Consider the following 25,783-nt stretch of genomic DNA (forward strand, 5'->3'; position numbering starts at 1 on the left):
TTACCCATGGCGACGGTAGCAGTCCCTCGGTCTTGCAAACACCGAAGCTCATTTTCAATTACCTTTGCCTTTTCCTGGCGCCCGGTGATGACGCAATGCTCCCTGATTGGCTCTGCATCGGAGGCGGTGGTTCAGGGAGCAGAGAATTCTGAAAGCTGGACACGTGGTAGCGAACGGCGAGGAGCTTAAGGGGTCTCAAGCCCGAAAAAGTTGGGAGGTTTGCAGGTAAGTGCCCCCTTTTCCTGTTGGTGTGGGAGCTGCTACGCGTAAGGGGAGGCTGCTGCGAGAGAGTCGCGTCGCGTCTAGACGCTTCCTGGTTGTGTTGCGGTAACTGTGATTGTACTGGCGCTATGTCTCTTTCATTTTTCTGGGTCTCCTGGTGGATCCTGGCTTCTGTAAATCCAGATTCTCCCAAATCGTGTGAGCCTCACCGCATCTCAGAGAGAAAAGTGTCTCCTTTCGACCGGGCTCTGCTTAAAGGTCAAGTTTCCATGCGCAAGTTTTTTCTAGACTCCCCAGGATGCTTGGGAGGGTTGGACCGATCTCGAATACCTGATCTAAGCGCTTCGCGAGGTCTGGGGCCCCTGGAGATGGCCCATGGAGTGAAGCTAAATCCATCGTTACTGACTGAGCCTAAGTGTTCCCGGGGACAGTGCATGCTGGGATATGTAGGTTCATAAGGCAGGGTAGAGGTTTAGACCCAGCTACTTTGTAGTTGTATAACCTTACGCAACTTGTTTAATAACTCTCGGACCCTCGATTTACTCATCTGCAAAATGGGAGCTATAGTACCTAAAGCATTAGAGTGTGGTACCCATTAAAAAATCAATGTATGTAGAGAACTCTGCCAGGAAACGTAAACTGAAATAGACTTGAGATTTGTCAAAAAAATCAGGGAAGCTGTGCCCTCAAGACTACTGCAGCAATCACAGGACCTGTTCCGTAACTTGAGTGTTCATCAGAAGGGTGATGGTAGATTAAATTGTGTTACATCCAAGCTATGCAGTATCATGAAGTAGTTATTTTAAAGGGTAAGTTAAATTCTTTGTCTCTTCTTCAGGAAAAATATCCGTTGTGTATTCCTGGGCGAAAAGCAAATTTCAGAGAAGTGCTTATAGTATAGTATATTTGCATTTTTTAAATTAAAAAACACCCTTTCTCATACAAGTATATTTAAATGTTTGTGTGCATATATAGAAAGGTTGTACAGGTTGGAGGATGGATACAGGCAGAGAAGGGAGATAAAGGAAGACAAGAACAGTAATAACAGTATAGCAAAATGGAAAATATGACTGTAACATTATATCTTAACATTACAGTTAATTTGTAAACATTGCATATGTTTATGGACAAGATGGGACTTCTAATAGACTACCAGCCTATTAGAGTACAGCCTCTAAAGGCAGACTTCTATGATTTAAGTGGCTCTGCCACTTTGTAAATGGTCACTTTTTTAGCCTCAGTTTCCTCATCTGTAAAATGCCCGTAATAATAGCATCTGCCTTAGATTGACATGACAGTACATAATAGTGGAGTTAACATGTGAATAACAGGACCTGATACATAGTAAACACCCAATAACTGTTGCTACTGTTGTTGTTATTTCTTTAAATAGGTGAAACTAATTTAACTTTTATTGTGATTACTGACATATTTGGACTTACTCCTGCCGTCTTATTTTGTATTTTCTATTTTTGGTGTGCTTTTTGGTCTCTTTTCCTCTTTTTTTCCCTTAAGTATTAACCAATTTTTCTTGATCCTTCCCTGCCCCTCCCCAGCGGAATGGGAATTATCCATTTTCAGTAATCTTTTAATGCTTACTTAAAAATTTTTAAAATGCATACTTAAAGTTTAACATTATTCATGATCTCTCTCCTCCTCCCAAATAGTGTAAGAATTTTAGAATAGTACCTCTGAATAGTTTCCTCCTCATCTTCCATTACTAGTTTCTAGGATTTTAGAGTCCATCATTTCTGTATGTCTTTCTTAGTCAGCTCAGTGCACCATATTGTTTAGAAGTCCTTCAGACTTTTTTTGCATGCATATACAGCCAGTGTACAGTGTGTGTTTGTGTGTGCATATTTATAAATATATATACGCAATTTTTCTTTTGCAAAAAATATGTTCACCTAAGCTTGCTCTTTTCCCTCAGTGTATTGTGGTCATCTTTCCATGACAGTCTGTAGAGAATCCATTAAGAAACATTAAAAAATCCCTTTTTTCCTAAGGGGATGGAAGGAGGGGAGAAATATGTGGCAATGGAGGTATTAAGATATGTACAATGCTGCCACAAGTGCAGGGAATCTTGGTTAGCCCTTGTAAAAGCATAGATCTACTTGTCCTTAAAGTGATTAAGAGTTTTTCCATTAACCATTATTTCCAAATGGCTCTTTTAATGGTTTTTTAAGACTTTACCAGGAAGTGAAAATGTAGATGTTTGTATATTGAGAAAAGACAACCCCAGAAATCTTAGAAGAGACTCACAACAAGTGAAAGGGAAAAGGGTAATGATATGAAGCCAAATAAAAACCAGTTAATATTTTGGAGACCGTTAGTTTGCTTCTTGAGAACTTTGCTTGGATTAATAGACTGTATCACTCCAAAAGCATGTTTTAAAAATATGTACATGAGGGCTTCCCTGGTGGCGCAGTGGTTGAGAGTCCGCCTGCCGCCGCTGAAGGGGACATGGGTTCGTGCCCCGGTCCGGGAGGATCCCACATGCCGCGGAGCGGCTGGGCCCGTGAGCCATGGCCGCTGGGCCTGCGTGTCCAGAGCCTGTGCTCCGCAGCGGGAGAGGCCACAACAGTGAGAGGCCCACGTACCGCAAAATATATATATATATATGTACATGAATATGTGTATGTGTGTATATATTTACATTACTCCATAATAAAAACTTTTTGTGTTCAAGCCCCTAGAAAAAATGTGCAATTATAAAAACACTAACCGCAAATTGATCAGTAATGAGGGAAGGAAAGCTGGGTTCAAAGCTGGACAAAGTTGCATGTTATTTTTTAAATGTTGATTTCCAGCTAAAGTACATTCTCTGATGCTTTCCTCAGATTTCTTCATATTTGCATTCATCCTCACAATACACAGAATCACCAGTAACAATTTATCTATTACAATACTTTTCTTTAGACGCATTTGTCTACTTTTCCTTGCTTATACTTTTTCCTTTGATGCTGTGTCCATTTACTGTGATTAGGGTAGGACTCTTAAGAAACCCCAAACAGCAGAATGTGAGCACACAGCATCAGAGTCCCATACTGTGGAGAGAAACAAGTGGGTATTTCTCTCTAGCTGACCTAGTGGGTTCAGTACACTAAGCTAAGGATTTTCAATTTCATCCTTAAAGTTATGGAGGTTAAACTTTTGTGCATTGTATCACAGAAGGACCCATCTCTGCATCTAAGAGCATGGTGGCTGAGGTCCTCTAGAACTACTGTGGACCTGTAATGACAGACCTTGGGTTAAGAATGAAGGAAGCTATTTCTTCAATTGAGGAAAGAGTGGGAAGAGGAGATATGCATATACAGACATTGTATTACTCTCACTTCAAAGATGTAATCAAAAGCTCAGGCCTCTTGGCAGAGACCTGGGTTCTAGACTAAGTCTGATTAATCTTGCTTAGCCTCAGATTTGTTATTGTGGAACGGCAGAGGGGATGGTCCATGAGGAGCCCTCAGTTTGGCGTCTCTGGTAGTAATGGTCAGACTTAACTATTTTCAGCATTTCTAAAGTCTGATGGCAATCATACATTACCTGGGATGTTAAACAGAAGTTTACTAAAGCGCTGTGGTTTGTTGTTTTTACCTGGAATTGAGTTAACTTGACATGGAAAAGCACATTATCTCATGCTTGTCAGCAGCTTTGATTGTCAGTCTTTTATGTTATTTATTAATAAACTGGAAAAATGAAAGGAGGGTTTGATGGGGAGAGATAATAATAAAAATTGGTAGCATTCTAGAATCCTAAACTTCATTTTTCAAACATGCTAATTTTATCCTATGAAGACTCTTCGTACTTTTATATGGATTTAATTTAAAAAATACAACTCCTGTGTACATTTAAACTCTTTACAAAACTTAAGCAGCTCAGATGAGACAGAACTTTTGGAGTAAGGGGAGGAACCAGCAAATTCTTCTCTCTAGGCCTTTCTGAAAACACGCGGGACAATGCAGTGTCTTCCATTCTCAGATGTGTGTGAGGGTAGTAAGCGCTAAGTTGTTGCATTATTAGTAATCTTGGTCCATTAAATTTTCATTAGTTCTTATTTATGTTTCAAAAACCTATTGTTCCATATTTGTTGATTCTAATAGTCAGAATAATAGGGTTGATTTATTAACTTTGAAGTGAATTTCTTACTTTCGTGCTTCCCCCGCTTCAGTTCTCTAGAACTTACTTAGATTGCAAAATACATTCTTTAACTTTGCTACAAATGGCTTCCAAGCTCTGTTAGTTTAAAAGATTTTTATCACTTGAAACCAGAAGGTTATGTGTATTATTTGATATATCAATAAGGAGTATGAGGGACTTCCCTGGTGGTCCAGTGGTAAAGAATCCACCTTACAACGCAGGGGACGCAGGTTCGACCCCTAGTCAGGGAAATAAGATCCCTCAAGCCTGCGCACCACAACTACTGAGCTCGCACGCCTCAATGAGAGAGCCTGGGGGATACCCACGCGCTCTGAACGCCACCAGCCACAACTAGAGAAAACCCGCACGCCACAACTAGAGAGAAGCCCACGCGCCGCCAGGAAAGATCCCGCATGCCTCAACGAAGATCCCGCGTGCCGCAACTAAGACCCGATGCAGCCAAAAGTAAATAAAATAAATAAATAATAAATAAATAAATCTTTTTTTAAAAAAGGAATATGATTGTATAAACTAATGACTCTTCTTTTGTATTCTCTTGTATTTTCTATATTACATTCTCATTAGCCTGTAATTATATTTATTTTTTTGGTGTAAACTTTCTTTTACTTTAACAGTTTTAATGTGTAATAGCATGGCTTTAAAAAAATAGCTTTTATATTACCCTTTGTTAAAACATAATAACTTTTTTCTCTTAACACTCTCCATTTCTGTGGGTTCCAGTGAGACATTTAATCTTTGTGATAACTTGAAATAATGAAGGTAGAGTCACAGAAAATTGACCAGCCTTTCCCCAAATACTTATACTATTTTTTATAATTCATGTTTAACATGAAATCACTTATTGAACCATACGGAAAGTAGTTATTCTTATTTCTAAAATTCAAAAGTCTGTTAACTATTTTATTTCAATATAAAAATTTATAACTCCCCAAAAAGTAATATATACATCCCTGAATATTTTTTAACTAATGATAAATAATGCTTATTTATTTGGTAACATCTTAAACAATGGTTGACTTTCAGCGTGTGGTTTACGATAATGCTTAAGAGGATAGGATCTAAGGTTGGAACCTCTCAGAGAGCTGTATTAATTTATCTATTAATAAAACTGGGCCTAGCCTAACTGGCAAAAATTCCAGAGGGTATGGTATCAGTACTTGCTGCAGAGACGCTGGTATTTCAAAATGCTCAATATCCAGTGACATTTTGCAAATGATCTGCCATGCCTGGTCACTGAGTTTTACAGGGCATTTATGGGCTTCCCTGGTGGCGCAGTGGTTGGGAGTCCGCCTGCCGATGCAGGGGACGCGGGTTCGTGCCCCGGTCCGGGAGGATCCGACATACCGCGGAGCAGCTGGGCCCGTGAGCCATGGCCGCTGGGCCTGCGTGTCCGGAACCTGTGCTCCGCAGCGGGAGAGGCCACAGCAGTGAGAGGCCCGCGTGCTGCAAAAAAAAAAAAAAAGTGGGGCCCAGGATTTGCTTCACTGAATAATAAATTAACACAGTCCAACAAAGTAATTGACCATGGTTTCTGATTTTTTTCCCTGTGTATCTGTGGAATTTAGAATGTATATCTTTTTTGTTAATCAAATATTTTTCCTTCCCAATTATAAGAATAATGAAACGTTGCTTACGAATCGCATGGATGCCCACACAGTTTCTCACCTCTGTTTGGACACCGTATAAGAACAAAGTTGGAGAATAATCCCACCTCTCTGACATAACCTCTGTTTATCTTTTGATGTATGTTCTTCCATATATTTTAATAAACAGCAGAATGCTGTTTTGGAATCTGTTTTCTTCATTTAATTACATATTAGGAAAAATTGCTATGTTGCCTAGTATTCTCTCAAATTAGAGAAAGAAAAAAATAGATCAAATCAGTAATCAGCATTTCCTAAGCAGTATGACCTTTCTCTATACACATATTCATGGGTGAGAGCAATCCTTGGCTTCACAGTGCTCTTTCCATGATTAGTCTCTACTTCTGTCCTTCTGTTTGTTTGGTTTCCATCAGCTCAGACAAAATTTCCATGACTGAATTTAAATGTGGTTGATGTCATCATATTGTGCTGGGACTTTGGGGAAGGTGTCTTATTCTCTCTGTGTCTTTTCCCATTCCCCTATTCCTGATATCTAAAAAAATCCTAGACTGGAAGTAATAACAAACATGCTATCTTTTTTTTTTTTTGTAGTTTGCTTGGAAAAATGTTTAGCTTTTAGATGTCATGGAACTCCTTCTGAATGTAATGTACTTTTCTTATCAGGACCTAGAGGAACCCCTTAGGATGAAGCTAAGTCTTACCAAGGTGGTTAATGGCTGTCGCCTAGGAAAAATAAAAAACCTAGGCAAAACAGGGGACTGCACCATGGACATTCCAGGCTGCCTTCTGTACACCAAGACTGGCTCTGCCCCACACCTGACCCATCACACACTGCATAAGATCCACGGGGTTCCTGCCATGGCTCAGCTTACACTGTCGTCACTGTGAGTATGAGGCCTTATCGTTCACATGTCAACCCTGGCAGCAGCTTGGTTACCTTAATAAGGTGTGGTAAAGAGAAGACTTTTTTGCTTACGTGCAAAATCTGTGGGTTTTTTAGAATGAAATCAGAAGAGAGATATCAAATATTGTACATCATCTGGCCCTAATCTGGAATCATGGGCCAGACCTACGTGATAGAGCTGCTTCACTTTTCCATACCGCCCTCATTGCCACTGCTCCCAGGGGTGACAGGGCCTGGAATGCTCTATGAGGGCTAAACTTGGAACCTAGGGGCTGTCTTCACGCACCAGCCTCAAAGTTTTCTCTGTCTCTGCACATGTTCTACTCTAGGGAAACAACTAAAGAGTGAGATCATTTTGTGTAATGTACATACTGACCTCATCCCTAATTGAAGAATCTGCTGTAAGATCAAATAACTCTGTAAGATTGTGTTAATAACAGTGATTTTAAAGGGACAAGGGAAAGAAGAAAATCGAGATATTCTGAGGCCATTGCTCTTTGCCAATTTCTCCTCTCACAGAACCACTTGCAAATTGAAGAGCTTTGCTCTGGCTAATGAACCCAACCTAATGAGTGGGGACTCTTGAGTAATGGTGTACTTGGTGGTTTGAGACTACATTTACTGTCACGTAGCTTGTTTGGGTGAGCAGAGGACTTCAGTTGTTGCATAGAGTATCTGTAGAATGATTCATTATTATGTTACATAGTTTTCTGTTTTCCTTACAGGGCAGAACATCACGAAGTCTTGGCAGAATATAAGGAAGGAGTTGGAAAGTTTATAGGTAAAAATTAATCAAGTTATTTGTGTGTGCCTTGTGGTGTATTAATTTGGAGGTTGGAGATGCTGTTTATTCTTTGATCCTTCATCCATACATTTATTTATTGATTAATAAGCATTTAATGAGTATCTAAGAACCAGGAACGCCTTTGAACTGGGGATTCAAAGATGAGTGGGAAACAGCTGCTGCCCTCATGAAACTCAGAGCCTAGTTGGGATAAAGATAAACAGGTAATTCTAGTAGAGCGTGGTGACTACATTTACAGGATCAGGTGTAGATACATGTATCATGAGAGCCCAGAGGAAGGAACACATAACCTGCTGTTGGGTCCATGTGGAAGGAATAAAGGAAGTATTCTTGACAAAGAAGATGACGGGGCGCCTTAGCTGGGTCAAGGAAGAGTAGGAGTTAGCCAGGTCAGGAGGTGGGTGCAGTGGTGGTGGCAGACAGGTGTGAGCAGACACTCCAGGCAAAGAGCAAAGACCTAGAGGTGAAGGACTGCATGGGACACACCTAAGATCCAAAGCAGGCTTGTCATGTTTGCACCTAAAACATAAGGCAGAGGATGAAGAGTCTATATTCAGCTATATTCTGATATGTTAATATTATCTTCTGTTCCAGAAATAGGATTTTGAATGCTGATCTATGTGTCCATTTATTTATAGGAAGAGCTTAGCAGGGACAGCCAGGGAACCAATTCTTCTGTAGACCATTTTCTCTTGAAGCTTTTTCGCAATATCTAGGACTCACTTAAATGAATGAAAATCCTGCTTCCATTGGTTGTTCAGTCCTCTGCTTCTGAGGGAAACTGCATGACAACTTGGTTGTCACAAGGACCTGTGTTTCAGGAGAGGAATTTATATAATATCGTTTTCCTTGATCTGAGACCAATTTTAATAACCAGCTTTAAAGTATACGAGTGTATAATTAAGTGAAAATAGCTAATATAAGCTTTGTAGAGATAATTGTAATAATTGAAATTGTAGACAATAAGGTGGAGAACTGCAGAGATTTTTGTTTGCTTTATATTTTTGGTCTTTCTTCAGCAAAATTCTATTTTTTTCTTATGAAAATGCAGCATATGAAATTTAAGTACATATGGCTTAGTAAACTTTTTTTGGATTTTTTTTTTAAACAACTATCTTTTTGATTAAAGAACCTAAGAAACTGGCATCTTGAGTAAATGAAACTCATTGAAAATGAGATCCATTTGCAATGTCCTACAGCTTTTCTATAATTCTGTCCCTAGGGACCCATGGTGTGGGCTGGATTTATTATTAGTAAGATTACCTATTGACTGTATAATTTCATCTTTCCAGTAGCTAGTTCCCCTTGGATAGTGCCTAGAATGACCATACTTGGTATTAAATTCTTCAAAGCGAATCAAGTAGGGTCAACATATCATTAAACACTTTCATTGTATCATACTTCAGGTTATACCTTTCCTTTGTAGCAACTCTCTATGTCTTCAGACATGAACCTTTACATTTAATTCTTCTTTTAGATTAGTAGGTTTCAAAGTAATCTTTTCATTCATGTTGACAGGCCTCCTACAATTCTAAGATAAAGTATGAGCAATTTATTGTGTTTTAGACTTGCTTTATCCAGCAGTACACATTATGAAGCTGCTCTCTGTTACAACACAGTGTAATTGTTGATGTAAGTGCTCTCAAGGGTTCTTTTTTTATGTTTATATAGGCATGCCAGAATCACTCTTGTACTGCTCCCTGCATGATCCAGTCAGCCCTTGCCCAGCTGGTTATGTAACAAATAAGGTATGTTCTCAGAAGGTCCTCCAAGGCTGAAGGTTTTTCTCAGGAAGTCAGCCTATGGGATCTCTCAGCTGCAACGATCCCACTGCTTGGGATGCTGAACCATTCCAGACCCCTTTATGCCTTCTCTTTATTTCTACGACTATAGTGGGATGGTGTGGTTCATAGGAGTTAGAGTGGGGCAGCCCAAGGATAAGGTTAAGGTAAGGACTGTATCCTCAGCTTTTTCATTGTTGCCCAGAATTTGGGAGTAGAGAAAGGTCAAGTACATGCCAAAAAAAGAAATTGCTATGATGGTAGAAAACAATAGTCTTTTGATACCATGCTTTATTTGAAGTTTTAACAACCTCAGGAATAGTGGGGAAAGTTGCTGACGAGTATTATCACATGTATAACTATATATAGTAGAATCTCAGTATAATACTGCTTTTTAGAACAGAATTTGAAAAAGCTGGAGATTTTAGCTGGTGAAAAACAGTATTCAAAGGACTTCCTTAAAAGTTTTAACCTGAGATATGGCCCCATTGCATTGTCCCTGAGGACAGCATTCTAGAAAAGCTTTAGTATATATTGCCACTTTACAAACAGTTACTTTTCTTGCACCCACTTTATTGATATCAACAATATCTATTAATCTTACCTAAGGTAACTATTTTAAATTTGTCTTCTGTTTTACACTTCTTTTTATTTTGTAATTTGAATTCAAAAGAAAATATTTTGACCTCGGTTGTCTATTCCATTTATAGAGAAAGGGAGAAACGATTCATTTAAACAGTGTTCTTGTGCCAGAATAAAAAGATTATATGTGGCCCCGCATTTATGTCCATCTCTTCTAAGAAGAGAGATGCTGTAGGGAAAGGAGTAACCAAAAGTACATATAGAGATTCTTGTGTACTATGGGATTTATGTCTTTGCACATATTTCTGTATCTAACTCAATCTAGTAAACACTTACTAAACATTAATAATGTGTGAGGCCCCAGACTGTGCACTTGGGGTACAACCATGAATTCGGATACTCTAGTCAGACATATATACAATGGTGTGATAAGGACTATCTTTTCTTTTTCTTTCTTTTTTCCTTTGTTTGTTTATTTATGGCTGTGTTGGGTCTTCGTTGCTGCTCATGGGCTTTCTCTAGTTGCAGCGAGTGCGGGCTACTCTTCGTTGTGGTGCGTGGGCTTCTCATTGCAGTGGTTTCTCTTGTTGCAGAGCACGGGCTCTAGGCGTGCGGGCTTCAGTAGTCGTGGCACATGGGCTCAGTAGTTGTGGCTTGTGGGCTGTAGAGCGCAGGCTCAGTAGTTGTGGCGCACAGGCTTAGTTGTTCCGCAGCATGTGGGATCTTCCCGGACCAGGCATCAAACCCTTGTCGCCTGCATTGGCAGGTGGATTCTTAACCCCTGCGCCACCAGGGAAGCCCCAGGGCTATCTTTTCTGTGAAAGAAATAAATACAAATTGCTGAAAAATCTTATAAGAGTGAGCAATTGATTATGCCTAGTAACGTTTGGGGAACACAATAGAGTAGATGGTATTTGAACTCCTATGTCTTGAATAGTATTTTACCAGGCAGAGAAGTAGGGGAAGGCCATTTCAGTCAAAAGGAACAATGTGATCAAAGACAGAAGAATTAAAGTCTGTGGTGTATTCAGGAACAGCAGGGGGTGGCGGAGAATGGAAGACTGGGCTTCTGGAAAAGTAATTATAGAATTCTGAGCGCTAACTCAGAAGGTGGCTTGTGTGGCCGTTGAAAGACTCTATCGGAGTGCCTCTGAGCTATCAGGTCCTTAGAGAATTTGGAATATAGTATAGGAAACCTCTTTACCCACTGTGTCTAGGATATTGAATTGCCACCATCTCTCCATCTGTAAAGAAGAGTTGAGTTCAGGATTGCTTTGATCATTTTATTATTTTCTTTTTCTTTTCATGTTACTCTTCCGAATCCCTCATCGTCTTGTCCTGTGGCAGTCAGTGTCTGTGTGGGGTGTTGGAGGACGAGTGGAAATGACTGCCTCCAAGTTCATGGCAATTCAGCAGGTCCTTCAGCCAGACTGGTTCCAGTGCCTTTCAGATGGAGAGGCAACTTGTGATGAAGCCACTTCCATAAAGAGAGCCAGAAAGTCTGTTGACCGATCGCTTCTATTCCTGGATAATTGTCTGAAGCTACAGGAAGAGTCAGAGGTAAAGCCGTGCCGCTCACCACTCCTTTCTCTTAGAAACTCTCGCTCATTTACGTTCCAAGATACCACCCTTTCTTCTCCTTCTGCTTCTCTGCTCCTCATTTCTTGGAGGAAAAATCACCTGATTTTTTTCCTGATTGTTTTATTGCTCTTTAGGATTCTGTCTTAGGCTCTCTTTTCACCCCTCACTATTTGTTCTCCCTGGGCAGCTCCCCTTAGTTTAAATTGCTGAAAATTCTAAACTTGTGTATGTAATGGAGATCACTCTACTTAGCTTTAGAATTACATAACCACAGGCCTTTGCTAGGTTCTGTCACTAGAGTATTCCTCACATGCACCTCAAACTCAGAGATAACCAAACTCAGCGTCTCCCGTCCTCTCAACCTGCTCTTCCTTTGGCTCTCCCTCAATACTCTGTCTCCCTTTGTGGCAGCCCCCAGCTCCTCAGCCCAGAGATTTGAGTCTTTCAAGACCCCTTTTAATATCCAAATAATATTCAGTTTTTCACTCCACCTTGGTTCCAGTTCCCTAAATAAGTCTGGAATGTGCCCCTCCCCACCCTTCTTGTCTCCTTAAGGCACAGTAACCTCATCATCTCATGAGCTGGGGAAGATGAAGCTGTAGCAGTGAATAAAGGATCTTGATAGCAGAGTTAATAAAGCTGGAAGAGGAAGGGTTCATTAGGAGAGAGCAGAGGAGGTGGGAGAACAGGAGATACGACCAGAGGAGAAGCTGTCAGTGTCTGATCATTTATGTAGAGTAATCTTGAGCAACAAGTGGGCCCCACTACGGCAAAAGCGCACGGAGTTTCAAAAACATCATTATTTTGAGTTTACCAATAAAAAATATAATTTGGCTAATCAAGTTAATATACATGAAATAATTAGAGGAAGCTTACTTGTCGTTCTTAATAGAACTCTCAGTATGGGCAGTAAGGGTCCAGCATGGGGCCATGGCTGTGGGTCTGCATTGTTAGCTCTGCCAACAGTTGTTTGCTAGCAATTGTTTTGAGCCAGTAATTATCCTCGTAGGATAAGTAATGTTTGGATGAGGAGAAAGGGAGGACAGGGCGTGTGACGGAGCATGATTATTAGATGAGCCTCAAATCCCTCTTCTGTGTTCAGTCAGCCTGACCATTTCACGTTGTTTCTGTGCGTTGGTCAAATGCAGGGGTCCCTCTCTGTACCCCTTATGCTCACGCTATTGTCTTGACATGATTATTGATAGTGCCCCCTTTTACTTTTAAATGTGTCCCGTTTTAGACAATAAATTATATGGTTATAGTTCTTACACCGTGAAAATGAATTTCCCAGATGGGGCTGTACCGGTCACGGAAAGGGGCAGGCCGTGTAACTGTCTCCTTTGTATGGCGGCATACATCTTTTCCTCTTCCTGTGATTTCTTCCCCTCTGATTCACTGACTCCTCTTCCTCTGAATGCCCTTAAATGTTGAAGCTCCCCAAGGTTCTGTTGTCGGCTTTCTTTCCTTCTCCATGCATTCCCTAGGCCAGGGATGGCAAATGAGTTCCATCTCAAGGTGCTTGGAGCTGCTCCCAGGTGCAGCGGGGTGAGGGTGGCCCGCTGGCTGGCTCTGTCTGCCATGGCAGCAGGCGTGGGGAGTGGCAGCACTGTGTCAAGCACCTACCGTTCTCTCTAGGCTGGGCAGTCACACTTTATATACATATCCCTGACTTCCGGTCCATATGTTCAGTGGCTGATACCTCAAACCCAGAATGCACGGAAGAGAATAATCATCTTGCCTCACCCTCCACTGTTTTCTTAGGATTCCCTGTCTTTGCTCCTCTCGTCATCTCCCTGGACTTCTGAAATTGGAGCCAGGAGTCCTCCTAGATTTTTGTCTTCGTCCTCTCCCCAGGCAACTAATCGGTCAGGTTGAGTTGATTGTACCTCCTGATGAGGTTTCAAATCCTCTTTCTCCTCTTCACCCCCACCCCCCACCCCGCCACTGCCTTAGTCCAGATCTTCTTCGTCTTTCCCTGGATGATTAAAGTCGTCTCCTACCCCATCCTACCCTCCCCTCATTCATTCTCCGTGCAGCAGATGAAGTGTTCTTTCTGGAGGAGTAGACTGATTGTATTCCTCCTACTTAAACCAAAAAGCAAAATTCCCTCTTTATAGCCTTCCAGGCTCCCTCCGCATCCCTCTCTTCTACCAGAGAGCCACTGTTGATTGTGTTTTTCCCTGCAAACCTTATTTTTTACAGTTCCATACACATAACTATTACACATATGCATGCCTATGTGTGGTTTTTATTACATGAATATGATCATCTATTCAAAAATTTGCTTGTTTTTATTTAACAATATCTTGAAACTCTTTTCCTGTCAATGTATATGTTAATATATGTTCTGCTTTCTTTTTAAAACAGCTATATAGGAAGCCTACTATGAACATATTATATTGATACTTTACTGAAGCCTTTACTCTATTTTTTTTTTTTTTTTTTTTTGTGGTACACGGGCCTCTCACTGTTGTGGCCTCTCCTGTTGCGGAGCACAGGCTCTGGACGCGCAGGCTCAGCGGCCATGGCTCACGGGCCCAGCCACTCCGCAGCATGTGGGATCTTCCTGGACCGGGGCACGAACCTGTGTCCCCTGCATCGGCAGGCAGACTCTCAACCACTGTGCCACCAGGGAAGCCCAAGCCTTTATTCTATTGATGGATGTTTAGCATGTTTCCAGTTTTTCATTATTCTAAACATCTTTCGCAAATAAACCTTGGTACATATGAATGAATATATTTGTAGGAGATATTCTTAGAAGTGGAATTTTAGGATATATAAAGATAAAAGCATTGACGTTTTGGTAAGTGTTATCTACTTGCCCTCCCAAGAGGCTGAACTAATTTTTATTCTCTCTAGTTATCAGGGTATATAAATGCCATTTCTCTAACACTTTTACCTCTGCTATGTTGCTCTCTGTCTTTTAACTTTTTTGTCGGTGTGATAGGCAAAAATGGTATCGAATTATTTCCAGTTTTCATTTCCTTACTTGTGAGGTTTAGTAAGCTCTCCAGATATGTACGGGGCATTCACATTTGTTTTTCTGAAGTTCATAGTCACATATTTGCCTAGATTTCTATGGGGTTGTCATTTCCTTAGAGGATTTGTCGGAGCTTTACCTATGGTGTAGACATTTATGTGTTCCTCCAAAGAATAAGTTCCCCTTTGTCTTTGTTGATAGTATATTTCACTAGGGAATTTTTATTGTTTTTGTACTCAAATATGTCTGCCCTTTCCTGTAAGCTTTAGCTTGCTTTGAAAGGCCTTCCTTATCTCAAGACTATAAAAATATTCAACCTATTCTTCTAATACTTGTATAGCTATATTTTTTATGTTTAGATCTTAGGGCCATCTGGAATTTATTTATTTATTTGCGGTACACAGGCCTCTCACTGTTGTGGCCTCTCCCGTTGCGGAGCACAGGCTCCGGACGTGCAGGATCAGCGGCCATGGCTCACGGGCCCAGCTGCTCCGCGGCATGTGGGATCTTTCCGGACCGGGGCACGAACCCTTGTCCCCTGCATTAGCAGGCAGACTCTCAACCACTGCGCCACCAGGGAAGCCCTGGAATTTATTTTTGAGGATGGTGTACAGTAGTAATTTTTGTTTTATCTTTTTCCAAATGGACAGTCAGTTGTCCCATCCAAACAGTTTTGCAGTTCCTAAAGGTATTTCTAACTAAGAGATTTAGAAGTAACCTAAGGTAGACCAGGATAGCCATTTATAGAAATTAAAACTGTTGCTTTTGTTCTTTTCCTCTTATACCTGCTTGGTGTGTGCTTAATTTAATCTAAGCTAAAGCCTGATTAACTATGTTGATTGCCTCAGCTTCTCTTCAGTCTTTTCTTCCCTTTTTGAGTGGCTTTCAAATTGTGTTCTTTCGAGCCCTAAGGGTTCTTAGGAAGGCGGTAAGGCTCATTTAAACAAAGGTCTCCACTACTGGAAACAGTTAAAAGCGTTCAATCCTTTCTTACCTTAGGTCCTCCAGAAAAGTGTGATCATTGGAGTGATTGAAGGTGGAGATGTGATGGAGGAGAGGCTGAGGTCAGCACGAGAGACAGCCAAGCGGCCTGTAGGTGGCTTCCTTCTGGATGGCTTTCAAGGGACTGCAACAACCCTGGAGACTAGACTGCACTTGCTGTCATCAGTCACTGCGGAGCTACCGGAGCACAAACCGAGGCTAGTGTTCAGTTAGGGTGCAGGCCGAGCCTGGTGGGCTGCAGAGCAGGGGTGCTGCCGAATGTGTGGTATGCAGTCTGTACATGGGTGTGTCTTTTCATGTTTGGATTACGTTCTTTCTGGGCTGAGTCTGCTGAGGCAGACTGTGGAGGAAGTTTCCATCAAGGCTGTCTTGCCTTTGATTTCAGAATGTAGACCAGAGGACACTGCCATGTGAATTAGTTTATTTGATCCTCATTATAAGTGAGGGCAAGTGTTATATTGGTTCCCCTCATTCTTGTGTCAATTGTAGATATTGTTCTTTATTCACTATAACCTGGTGCCTGGGGACAGATAGAAAGTCATGTGGAACTCTGGCCTTAAGCAAGTAAAGTTGAGGACAGACCTGGGATGCCTAGTGGAATGAAGATGGGTTCTGTCAATAAGGTCCTTTAAGAAGTTCTTAGATTTGAGGCAGGTAGTGAGTGGTATTATTTTTTGAAATCAAGGGCACTGGCAACCCTAGTGGGGTTGGTTCTTTCCATCAGTCACAGGATTCATTATGTGCTGGAGAGAAGAGTGATCTGCAAGATTCAAAGCTAAAAATCCCCAAGTTTCTGAGTATAGCCAATGTCTTATTAGACTATTCAAATTTTTTCTTTCTAAAAAACTGTAGTCTTTTATCCCAGTTGATATGAGTATTCATGCTTTTTTCCTACAGATATATTAAGAGGTTTGATTATGGGGTGCTGCTTTATACCCCTTGGGCTGCTGGATATGTGTATGTAATTTTACTACTTTTTAAAAAAATCCAGGTATAGCTTGCAGTTAAGTATATGAATCTTATGTATACCCTGATGAATTTTTATTTGTATATATGCTTGTGTAAACACCAGCCAGAGCAAGCTATTGCCATCACCCCAGCCAGCATTCCCCCCTCCCCCCGCCCGCCCGCCCCAGTTTTATCCTAGCTCTCTGTGTTCATTGCTTTCCCTCCTGTGCTTATTTCATTCTGGTGTGGATGATAATTCAGCACTAGTATTTCTAGTCATTTTCTGGACTCCTTTTGAGTTAAGTGCTCACAGATGTCTGTTACTGGATTTGAAAGCTGAGATTGTTTTTCTTTCTATAAGTGTGTAGAAATGCCAGCTTCAGTTGGAGAGGAGTTCTAAAACATGACATTACTTGAAGGAAACTGTAGTCAGAAAAACCAGCATATATTTAAGGGTTCTAGTTGTTTAATATTACATAAGCCTTTTTTTGGACTTCTTTTAGAAATCAGGGAGTCTATAAGCTTTTCTCTGCCAGTTTGTGAAAGGGACCTATGAGTAGAAAAACAAACATAAAAAATAGCAGCCAGCCAGCCAGCCCTAGTCTAGTGCATTTCCTCATCTTGTTTTAGTGGCAAAACCTGGTTGAATGTTATTAACACTCAGAATTCATTACCCATTGCCTCTGGAAATACCATCTCATTCTACCATGCAGACATTTTATTAATGGAGAAAATATAAAGAAGCATAAAGAAAACTGACTAGATTCTTCGAGCCTGTGGGCAGAGTTGAAATTCCGAGAGCAAGAATTGCTTCGTAAATGAACCTGTGAAGAATACAGTAGATAAAAATGTCTTTCTTGAAGCAATTATGAAAAAGAATTATAAGCAAAATACAGTTAAAACATGGAAGAGTATTTGAAGGGGAAATAAAGCACACAGCTTTGCACTAAAAAAAATCTTACGTAGTGGATAGGAAGACTACAAAGTTCAGTCTGAGACTACGGAGGTTATTTCAGAAGGGATGAGAAGGGAAGGAAAACTAACCTTTGTTAAGCTTCTCTTTGGGGCAGAAACTACACTTTGTGCTTTTGCGAATATATCATTAATCCTTACAACCAGTCTATGAGGTATGTATTCTTGCTGTTGTTTTTAAAATGAGAAAACTAAAACTCAGAAAGGTTAAGAAACCTTCCCAAAGTAACACAGCAAGTAAATAAATGGCAGGGCTGGGATTCTGGTCCAGGTCTCTCTGCCTCCAAAGCTCTATGTTCTTTCCATACACCTCCTTATCTGCTGCCTGCCACGCTAACCATGATTTTTGTTATTATTACTGTTAATGCTCTCTGGAAAGACTCTCTGATTTCATTCCTGGCATTGTTCTTATGTCACTGTTCATATTATTTTCACAGGCTCATCTGCGGTGTTAGCCAGCCAGATGAGGTGCTCGAGTGTATTGAAAGAGGAGTGGACTTATTTGAGAGTTTTTTCCCTTATCTAGCAACAGAGCGGGGATGTGCCCTCACTTTCAGCTTTGATTACCAGCCGATTCCTGAAGAGACATGTAGGTCTTTTGAAGTTAATCTCTGTGTTACCCTTAAATTCTATTTCCTATCAATTTTTGCCTTGAGTTACAAGCCAGAAATATGTGCATACTATAAAGCCAGCCTTTTATAAAACTATGTCTTTGTTTCTTATCTGTACGCCCTGGCATGTTGGCACACAAAACCAGGCACTTAATACTATACACATAGCTCATCAATATTAGGAAGTGATTTTGTAGTGAGCAGAACCAAGAAAAACAAAACCTCTTCTATTAACAACCTGAAAAAAGAGCATTCAGAGTGAATAGTGATGAAAATCTAAGAAAAGAAAACCTTTGAACTGCTTGGTAAAAGTTAATTTGTTTTTTCACAAGAGAGTTCTTGTCTGCTTTTTGCAAACCCCATGCTATTAATATACAGGGAGTCTCATCCCCTCTGATCCTAGTGTTACTTTTGCTTTTTTGGTTTTTTATACATACTGAGATGTGAAAGCTGTTTTCCTCTGCTAATGGTGCTTTGAAGCACTGCCATTTTCTTTTAGTGTTTAGTTATTCAGAGGTCAAGAAAAGCAGTTTCAGATTCTAACATTTAACTGGCAGTAGAAAAGGAACCAGGATACAGACTTTGGGTTGGGGTCCCTTGAAGTGTCTCCACAGTGTTTCAGGAGAATGTTGTGTGCCTGGCCTTCCGTCTGGCCTTCAGAGTGTGCTTTCCTTTCTCTCCTCCTGCTCTCCGTTGAACTCTTGCTCTATCACCGCCAGCCTTAAATTTGAGTAGGGCCAGAGACTTCTTTAAGGGTTCATTTTATTCCCCACAAGTGATGAAAATTTCATTCAGAATATGTTACACTCCTATAAAGCAACTTAAGCGTTAATCTAAATGGAATTAGTTCTAGAAACAAAATCAATCAAGTTGATCAAATTCATATATAGAGGAGGTCAATTTTACTGTCTTTTAGACAGACTAGAACGTAATGTATTTGGATAGGCACACCATAAACCCTTTATACATGTTCATGACTTCATTTACAAGTGAAATTATCTCTGCCAGGACATAGGTGACATTCTGTACCGTGAATACGCAAAACTCTACAAAGACCCTGATATTGAATTCTCTGTAACAAACACGTTCCTTTTGGGCCAGAGAAAGCCAAATTTCTTTATGATTGGGAAAACTGAGTTTGAACATTTTTATGCAAATATTATGAATCACATTTGTGTGCGTGTGTGTGTATAGTAAATTGAGGCTTTTTGCCAATTACAAAGTGAAAATTCCAAAGGAATAAGTTGCATAATGTAGGCAGCAATTCCCCCTAGTAACACTAGTTACTATGCAAAGAGCCAGCTGCTCTGAAGAGAGGCAAGTAGATAAGTATTCCTGGTGTTTCTCTTGCAATTCCAGGAATGTTCTTTCTTAAAGCAAAGAGTTCAAGGGAACAACTCAAGTCCCCATTTAATTATAAGATATATACTTGTAACTACTATTCACTTAGACATAGTTGAATCTCCAAGTTTTGATACTATAGATAATAGGTCATTGATCATCTTGTTACATATTGCCTTGTTTTTCTTGTGCTATTTCCTTCGGATAAGTTCTGAGGAGTGGAATTACAGGGTCAAAGGGCATAAAATAGTAACTAAAATAAAATTCTCCCAATGGCCATTCTTTATCTGATCTTCATTCAAGACTTTTTGTTGGTTTGTCCTTTAGTACTGCAACAAAATGGGACAGAGGAAGAAGTAAAATATGTGGATCAAACAAAGAGTAAAACAACTAGTTGCAACCAAGAAATCACATCATTTGAAATTAATCTGAAGGAAAAAAAGTAAGGAATTTTTTTTTAAGTATGGATTTTGATTTCTGACTTTTTAATTTCAGTCTGTTTTGAAAGTTTATATAACTGTTCCCTTTTCAGTTCATGACTTCAAAAATATTTATAGTTGGATATTGTTTGGGCCTTCTCAAATTCAGTGCCAGCAGTACTCTTTTTTTCTGCAGATGAATTTGTGTACTTTGTCTTGTCAAAAAACTGAGGCTAGATAACTGCTGTTTTAGAAGAGCTGTCAGAAAAATTAGACCAGATCCATTGTTTGGTGTTCTTTACTCCTTATGATTACTTTAAATAATAACAGTGTAAAATAAGGATTTCAAGATAAAATATTACAACAAAATGTTTAAATTTTAAGGAATTTAAGCCATCTTGGTTATATACAGATTATAAATCTTAAATAAAATATTTGCCTCTATAGAGACTTAACTAAGATATCTTATAACTTTGTATTTGGCCAAAAGTGGAAATAATCAGTGAACCAGTGAGTAGTTTTTCTGTGAACTTGGTATACTCACTTTAATGCTGGGGTGTTTTTGGTCTTACATAAAGGGACATTTTAGGGACTCAGACTTATTTATGTCTATCTAGTAACAGGACAGACTTGAAAATTTATGAAAGAATATGAAATTCCTAGCTCTTATTTCTATAGTAATTTCTTGATTATAGGTCTGTAATGGTGACGTTTATCACATTTGACTTCTTGAAAAATAGCCAAGGAGATTCATTTCCATTTTTAAAAAGCTAGGGTAATATAAATGGTTACTACTAAAATTCACTTTACATTATAGATATAATTGGAAACTGCAGTATTTTTATCATCAGCGCTAGAAGTTTTGGAGATTTGGCGTTCAGATTGTAGCCTTGCTTGTGACTGTGTGACCTTGGTCAAGTCATTTAACTTCTTTTTAATAGCTGATAGAAAGTAGCACGTATATAGTGCTTAGCATGTACCTAGCAGTGTCCTTTACTATATTAACTTATTTAATTCTTGTAACAACTCTATTAGGTAGGCACTGTTACTGCCTTATTACATTTCAGATGAGAAAAGAAAGACACAAGGGGAGGTTAAGTGACTTTCCCAAGTGAGTTGTGAGCCAGGAACCAACCCCAGGCATTGTAGCTCCGTAGCCCTCCCTCTTAAACCCCTTGGCAGTCTTCACTGGTAAAGTGACAGGAAAAATGCCTATCTCGGGCTTCCCTGGTGACGCAGTGGTTGAGAGTCCGCCTGCCGATGCAGGGGACACGGGTTCGTGCCCTGGTCCGGGAGGATCCCACGTGCCGTGGAGCAGCCGGGCCCGTGAGCCGTGGCCGCTGAGCCTATGCGTCCGGAGCCTGTGCTCCGCAACGGGAGAGGCCGCAGCAGTGAGAGGCCTGCGTACCGCAAAAAAAAAAAAAAAAAAAAAAATGCCTATCTCCATGGGTGGTTGCAGAGATTAAATGAGACAGTGTATATAAAAGTTTTTTGTAAACTGCAAAAAGCTATGCAAGTAAAAGGTCGTATCATCTCTTCTAATATTAGCTCTGGTGGCGAGTGGGAGAAAAGTGTCATTCATCAGAACAGTGTCTCCTGACATTTTTGTGTGCCTTTACAGTGTGACTAACCCTGCTCAGCAGGGGGGAGCGAGCACGTGACTCTTCTGCTGCTCCTTGGTAAGCCTCAGTCTAGGAGGTTGTATCCATCTGAGGAAGACTCCTGAGTCTCCTGGCCCATTGTACTCTCTGTTAACTTTTGACCACATTGCCGTCTTAAGCAGGTGCCTGGCACTACGTTTGCCAGTTGTGTTACTAACTATTGGTTACGTGCCAGCAGAATAGGTTAGTCTAGGTTGTTGAGGTCTTGTTTTCCTCACTTTCCGGAATATCGTTGTAACTTCCTTTCTCAGGTACCAGGAGGACTTTGATCCGCTCGTGAGAGAGTGTCCCTGTTACTGCTGTAAGAATCACACTCGTGCGTACATCCACCATCTGCTGGTGACCAACGAGCTGTTGGCTGGCGTCCTGCTCATGATGCACAACTTTGAACACTACTTTGGATTTTTCCAGGCCATCCGGGAAGCGCTAAAAAGTGACCGACTGGCACAGTTGAAAGAGCTCATCCACAGGCAAGCATCTTGAGACCTGGTATGCATAACCTGACTCTTCACATTGAGCCTGCGCCACGGTTGTAATGTGGGAGGAAGACAGCAGGAAGTGATCTTCACTTTAATCACTTACATTTGAGAATGAAGTCTGCTCAAATAAGGAACATCTGTACTGTACTCTGCCCGCCTGAGGCTAAAGAGACTTCTTCATACGACTGAAATGACCTAGAATCACCTAGATTGATCAGAAAGAATTGAAACCTGACCTTGAATATTTCTGCGCTAACTCTTTTAGTCAACAGAGATTCGTTTAGTCAAAGATAAAAGCTTTAGATGTGAAGGGACAGCCTTGAAGTGGGGATGATGAGAATCTGAGGGTTCACTGAGTTGGATTGGAGCTTAAAGGGAATTGATTGGTCATGAGTAGCATGACCTCTGTGGACACATGCCTGTTGACCAAGAAGGAATTTGTCTGATTCAAGAGTTTTCTTCGTTTTAATCCTTATATTCTCAGGGGTCTCTTTTGGACACTTGTGCCTTCCAAGCCGTCCTGGCAGTGCAATCAACCTTGTGATTTAACCAGGCTCACATCTCCATGGAATGTGGAGCTCACACATTGCTCCAATGACCAGTTGGCCCAGGGCACACTCTTCGTTTGACCATATGGTCTTTCTGTGACTTGTCTCACTAGAGTCAGCGCAGTTGCCTATTAGGAGCTAAAAGTTTGCCTAGCTGCTTTCATCTGGTCGTACAGATCCACTGTGGTCTGCCTTTCAGGCTCATTAAGAGTCGAACCACATAATAACTGGAGCTACATCACCTGGGGAGATTCAGTCACCATGTGTTCACTTGGACGGAGCCCTGGCCTGCCAGTTAGAGGATTGGGTTTCAGTTCTACTCGACTAAGACACTTGGGCAAATCACTTAACCTCTCCATGCCTGTTTCCTCCTGAATAAATGGGGACAGGCAAAGTGAATAGTACTAAACGAATTTCTAAGTTTCCGTTTAGCTCTAATATTTGGGGAACAAGAAGTTTTAGATTGGAACCATAGCTTTATGTGTATCCTTGTTTATTGATCACTATTGGCCTGATGAAAAATGCAGTGGTGCCAGGAGTCAGGCAACAGTAGAGATATTTGAGAGCCTAAAAAGGTTTAGCCTGTGGCTTTTAAAGTGGTTGGTAAATTGGCATCAGCAGGTCCTGAGGCTGGGAAGACCTTCGCTGATCGCCTCTGATTCTCTGAATTTTTTCTGCTCTCGTCAAAGGAATGACATCATGTTGATGGTGTGAGAGGTTATTTTTATTTTCTTTGTGCTTTTCTATATTTGTCAAGTTTTCTATAAGCATACACATACATGCACGTTTCACACATAGTTTTTATAGAAACAGCAGAACCAAAAAGATGTCTTTGTTTTGTTTGTAGGGGTATAAAATATATTTGTTTTACATTCTTGTGCTACATTTTTCTATTTGTTCATTTTAGTGGGCATTACTGAACCTTGTTTTTAATTATTATGTGGTTACTATATTTTTACATGTAGGGTGCCCATCTATACTGTTTTCTTTTATTAGTGGTTTAAGAACGTCCATGAATTCCAAAGCTCATGAATTCCAGAATTCATGGATATTCTTACAACCTCTCCTCCAATTAATGGCAAGGATACTTATGAAAGACAGAGTTTCTGTTCTCAAGAATCTGCTTGTTTTGGGCTTCCCTGGCGGCACAGTGGTTAAGAATCCACTGCCAGGGCAGGGGACACGGGTTCGAGCCCTGGTCCGGGAAGATCCCACACGCCATGGAGCAACTAAGCACGTGCGCCACAACTACTGAGCCTGCGTACTGCAACTACCGAAGCCCACGCACCGAGAGCCTGTGCTCCGCAACAAGAGAAGCCATCGCAGTGAGAAGCCTGTGCACCTCAACGAAGAGCAGCCCCCGCTCAACGCAACTAGAGAAAGCCTGAGTGCAGCAACAAAGACCCAGTGCAGCCAAAAATAAATAAATTTATTAAAAAAAAAACAGAATCTGCTTGTTTTGAAATATATTGGATTGGAGTTGTTCATATGTTTACAACTCCTGTTCAATGCCAAACCCATTGTTGGAGGAGTATTAATAAATATCCCAGAATCCATATAAAATTTATGAGTTTTATTTGTGTTCAAAACCGAAAATTCTGTCCAACTTTGTCCATTTTTCTGGGTCTTTTTCTCATTAGCACATTTGAAAAAAATGTTCCTTTCCTTTAATGTAAATCTATTAAGGTCAATAGCCAATAAACATTTTTAATTAAAAAAATATACTAGTCTGGTTTCCTGTAAATAGTAATGAGTCTATTAAACAAAACGTTAAATTTCCATGGTACCAGAAATGTTCTCCATTAAATTTCCATGGTACCAGAAATGTTCTCTACTATTCCATCTGTAGTCATTGTTTTAAGTGCACTCACACTAAATGCAGAATCCCAAGAAATTCAGGGATGCACCTGTCTTTTTACATTATATAATCAAGGGCCTTAAGGCTATGCTAGCACATAATAAAAAAATAATAATAGCCACAATCTATGGAGTACTTTTACTGTGCCAGGCACCTTAGTACCTGCTTTCCACACATATCTCATTGACTCTTAGAGCATGGCTGTGAGGTGTTTATACTATTATTCCTAGCCTGAGTTTCGGGAAGGTTGAGTAGCCTGCCTGAGGGCGTACCAGGAATTTCTGGAAGGTTGAGTAGTTTGCCTAAGGACCTACCACTAGTCAGCTCCCAGGTTAGACTTGGCACCATCTGACTAAAGCTCAACAGTTAACCGTTGCACTAGCTTCTTCCTGGTGGCTTACTCCTGAGTTGAAGGGGCTATGAGAAGTGAGGACTGAAGAGATGGGTCTTCTGGCCCCGAGGTGCGGGGTGCTTCTGGAGCTTTGCTGCAGCTCAGTCCTGGTTTCCACTCCTCCACTGGAGACTAGCTGGCCCTGGCCTGTGTGGCCCATGGTACCATGTTGGCACCCGTAGGTCTGTAGGTGCTCAACGTGAGTTGCCATTCCACGTCCCCCAATCCTTCCTGACCCCAGTTTGGGGACTGTAATCACACCTTGAATGGTTTCGAGAGGGTTTCTGTCTGCGATCAATTAAAGTGGGGAGTCAATAGGAGTCTGAGGTTTCCTATATGCCTTGGGGGAAGGATATTTTATTATTCTCTGGGAATAAAGGGAAAAGATTCTTTTAAAACATTTTTCAAACTAAATACTTGTGTAATTAAAGCATTTTAATAAAAATTTCAAACAAAGACCATCAAAAGGTCAAGATTAGAGTGTGTAAGCAACCATCTTCTCCAGGATGTTTTTTCCTGTTGAGGCAGCTTGGAGCTCACTGAGAAACCACAGAGTTAAATGATTATCCCGTGCCTTCCTAATTAGGAACAGGCTGCTCTCTGCAGTTTGATTAGTCTCGCTGGTAGCGATGGGATTACAGCTTATTAAAACTGACAGTGCTGTCGGGGGCAGGGAGCCAGGAAGGTCAAACTTACATGCTGAGCCAGCCACCAGCAAGGCTCTGCCTTTACCTGAAGGTTTGGTGTTATTGGCATGCATCCTAATATTCTTTTTCATTTCTTTTATTTTTTTCAACTGTCAAGTCTCTTCCTCATTTTACACCTTTTCTCTCTCTTCTTCCTCATGGGCGTCCCTGACTTACGACCATATAACCCAAATAACAGTTGGCCAAACCAGAAAAGCAAGCCCAGTGTAGGCAGTGTGAAGTAGGGTAA

General features: G+C 40.7%; 1 protein-coding gene across 2 annotated transcripts; it reads left to right on the top strand.

The window, feature by feature from the left end:
• The first annotated feature begins 134 nt into the window (after positions 1-134).
• QTRT2 (queuine tRNA-ribosyltransferase accessory subunit 2) lies at positions 135-24,289 on the top strand. Of its 2 annotated transcripts, none has more exons than XM_029215450.1 (9): positions 135-225; positions 6,648-6,868; positions 7,614-7,669; positions 9,365-9,441; positions 11,404-11,616; positions 15,617-15,816; positions 17,977-18,128; positions 19,819-19,933; positions 21,823-24,289. In XM_029215450.1, the coding sequence occupies exons 2-9, from the start codon at positions 6,669-6,671 to the stop codon at positions 22,052-22,054; spliced, it is 1,245 nt and encodes a 414-aa protein (XP_029071283.1). In that variant the 5' UTR covers positions 135-225; positions 6,648-6,668; the 3' UTR covers positions 22,055-24,289. The 2 variants fall into 2 exon arrangements, with proteins under 2 accessions (XP_029071283.1, XP_029071284.1); XM_029215451.1 differs by having other exon boundaries at positions 21,983-24,289.
• The last annotated feature ends 1,494 nt before the right edge of the window (positions 24,290-25,783 follow it).

Source organism: Monodon monoceros, unplaced genomic scaffold, assembly GCF_005190385.1.
Source record: "Monodon monoceros isolate NGI ecotype Baffin Bay Population unplaced genomic scaffold, NGI_Narwhal_1 Super_Scaffold_11, whole genome shotgun sequence".
Classification (NCBI taxonomy): Eukaryota; Metazoa; Chordata; class Mammalia; order Artiodactyla; family Monodontidae; genus Monodon; species Monodon monoceros.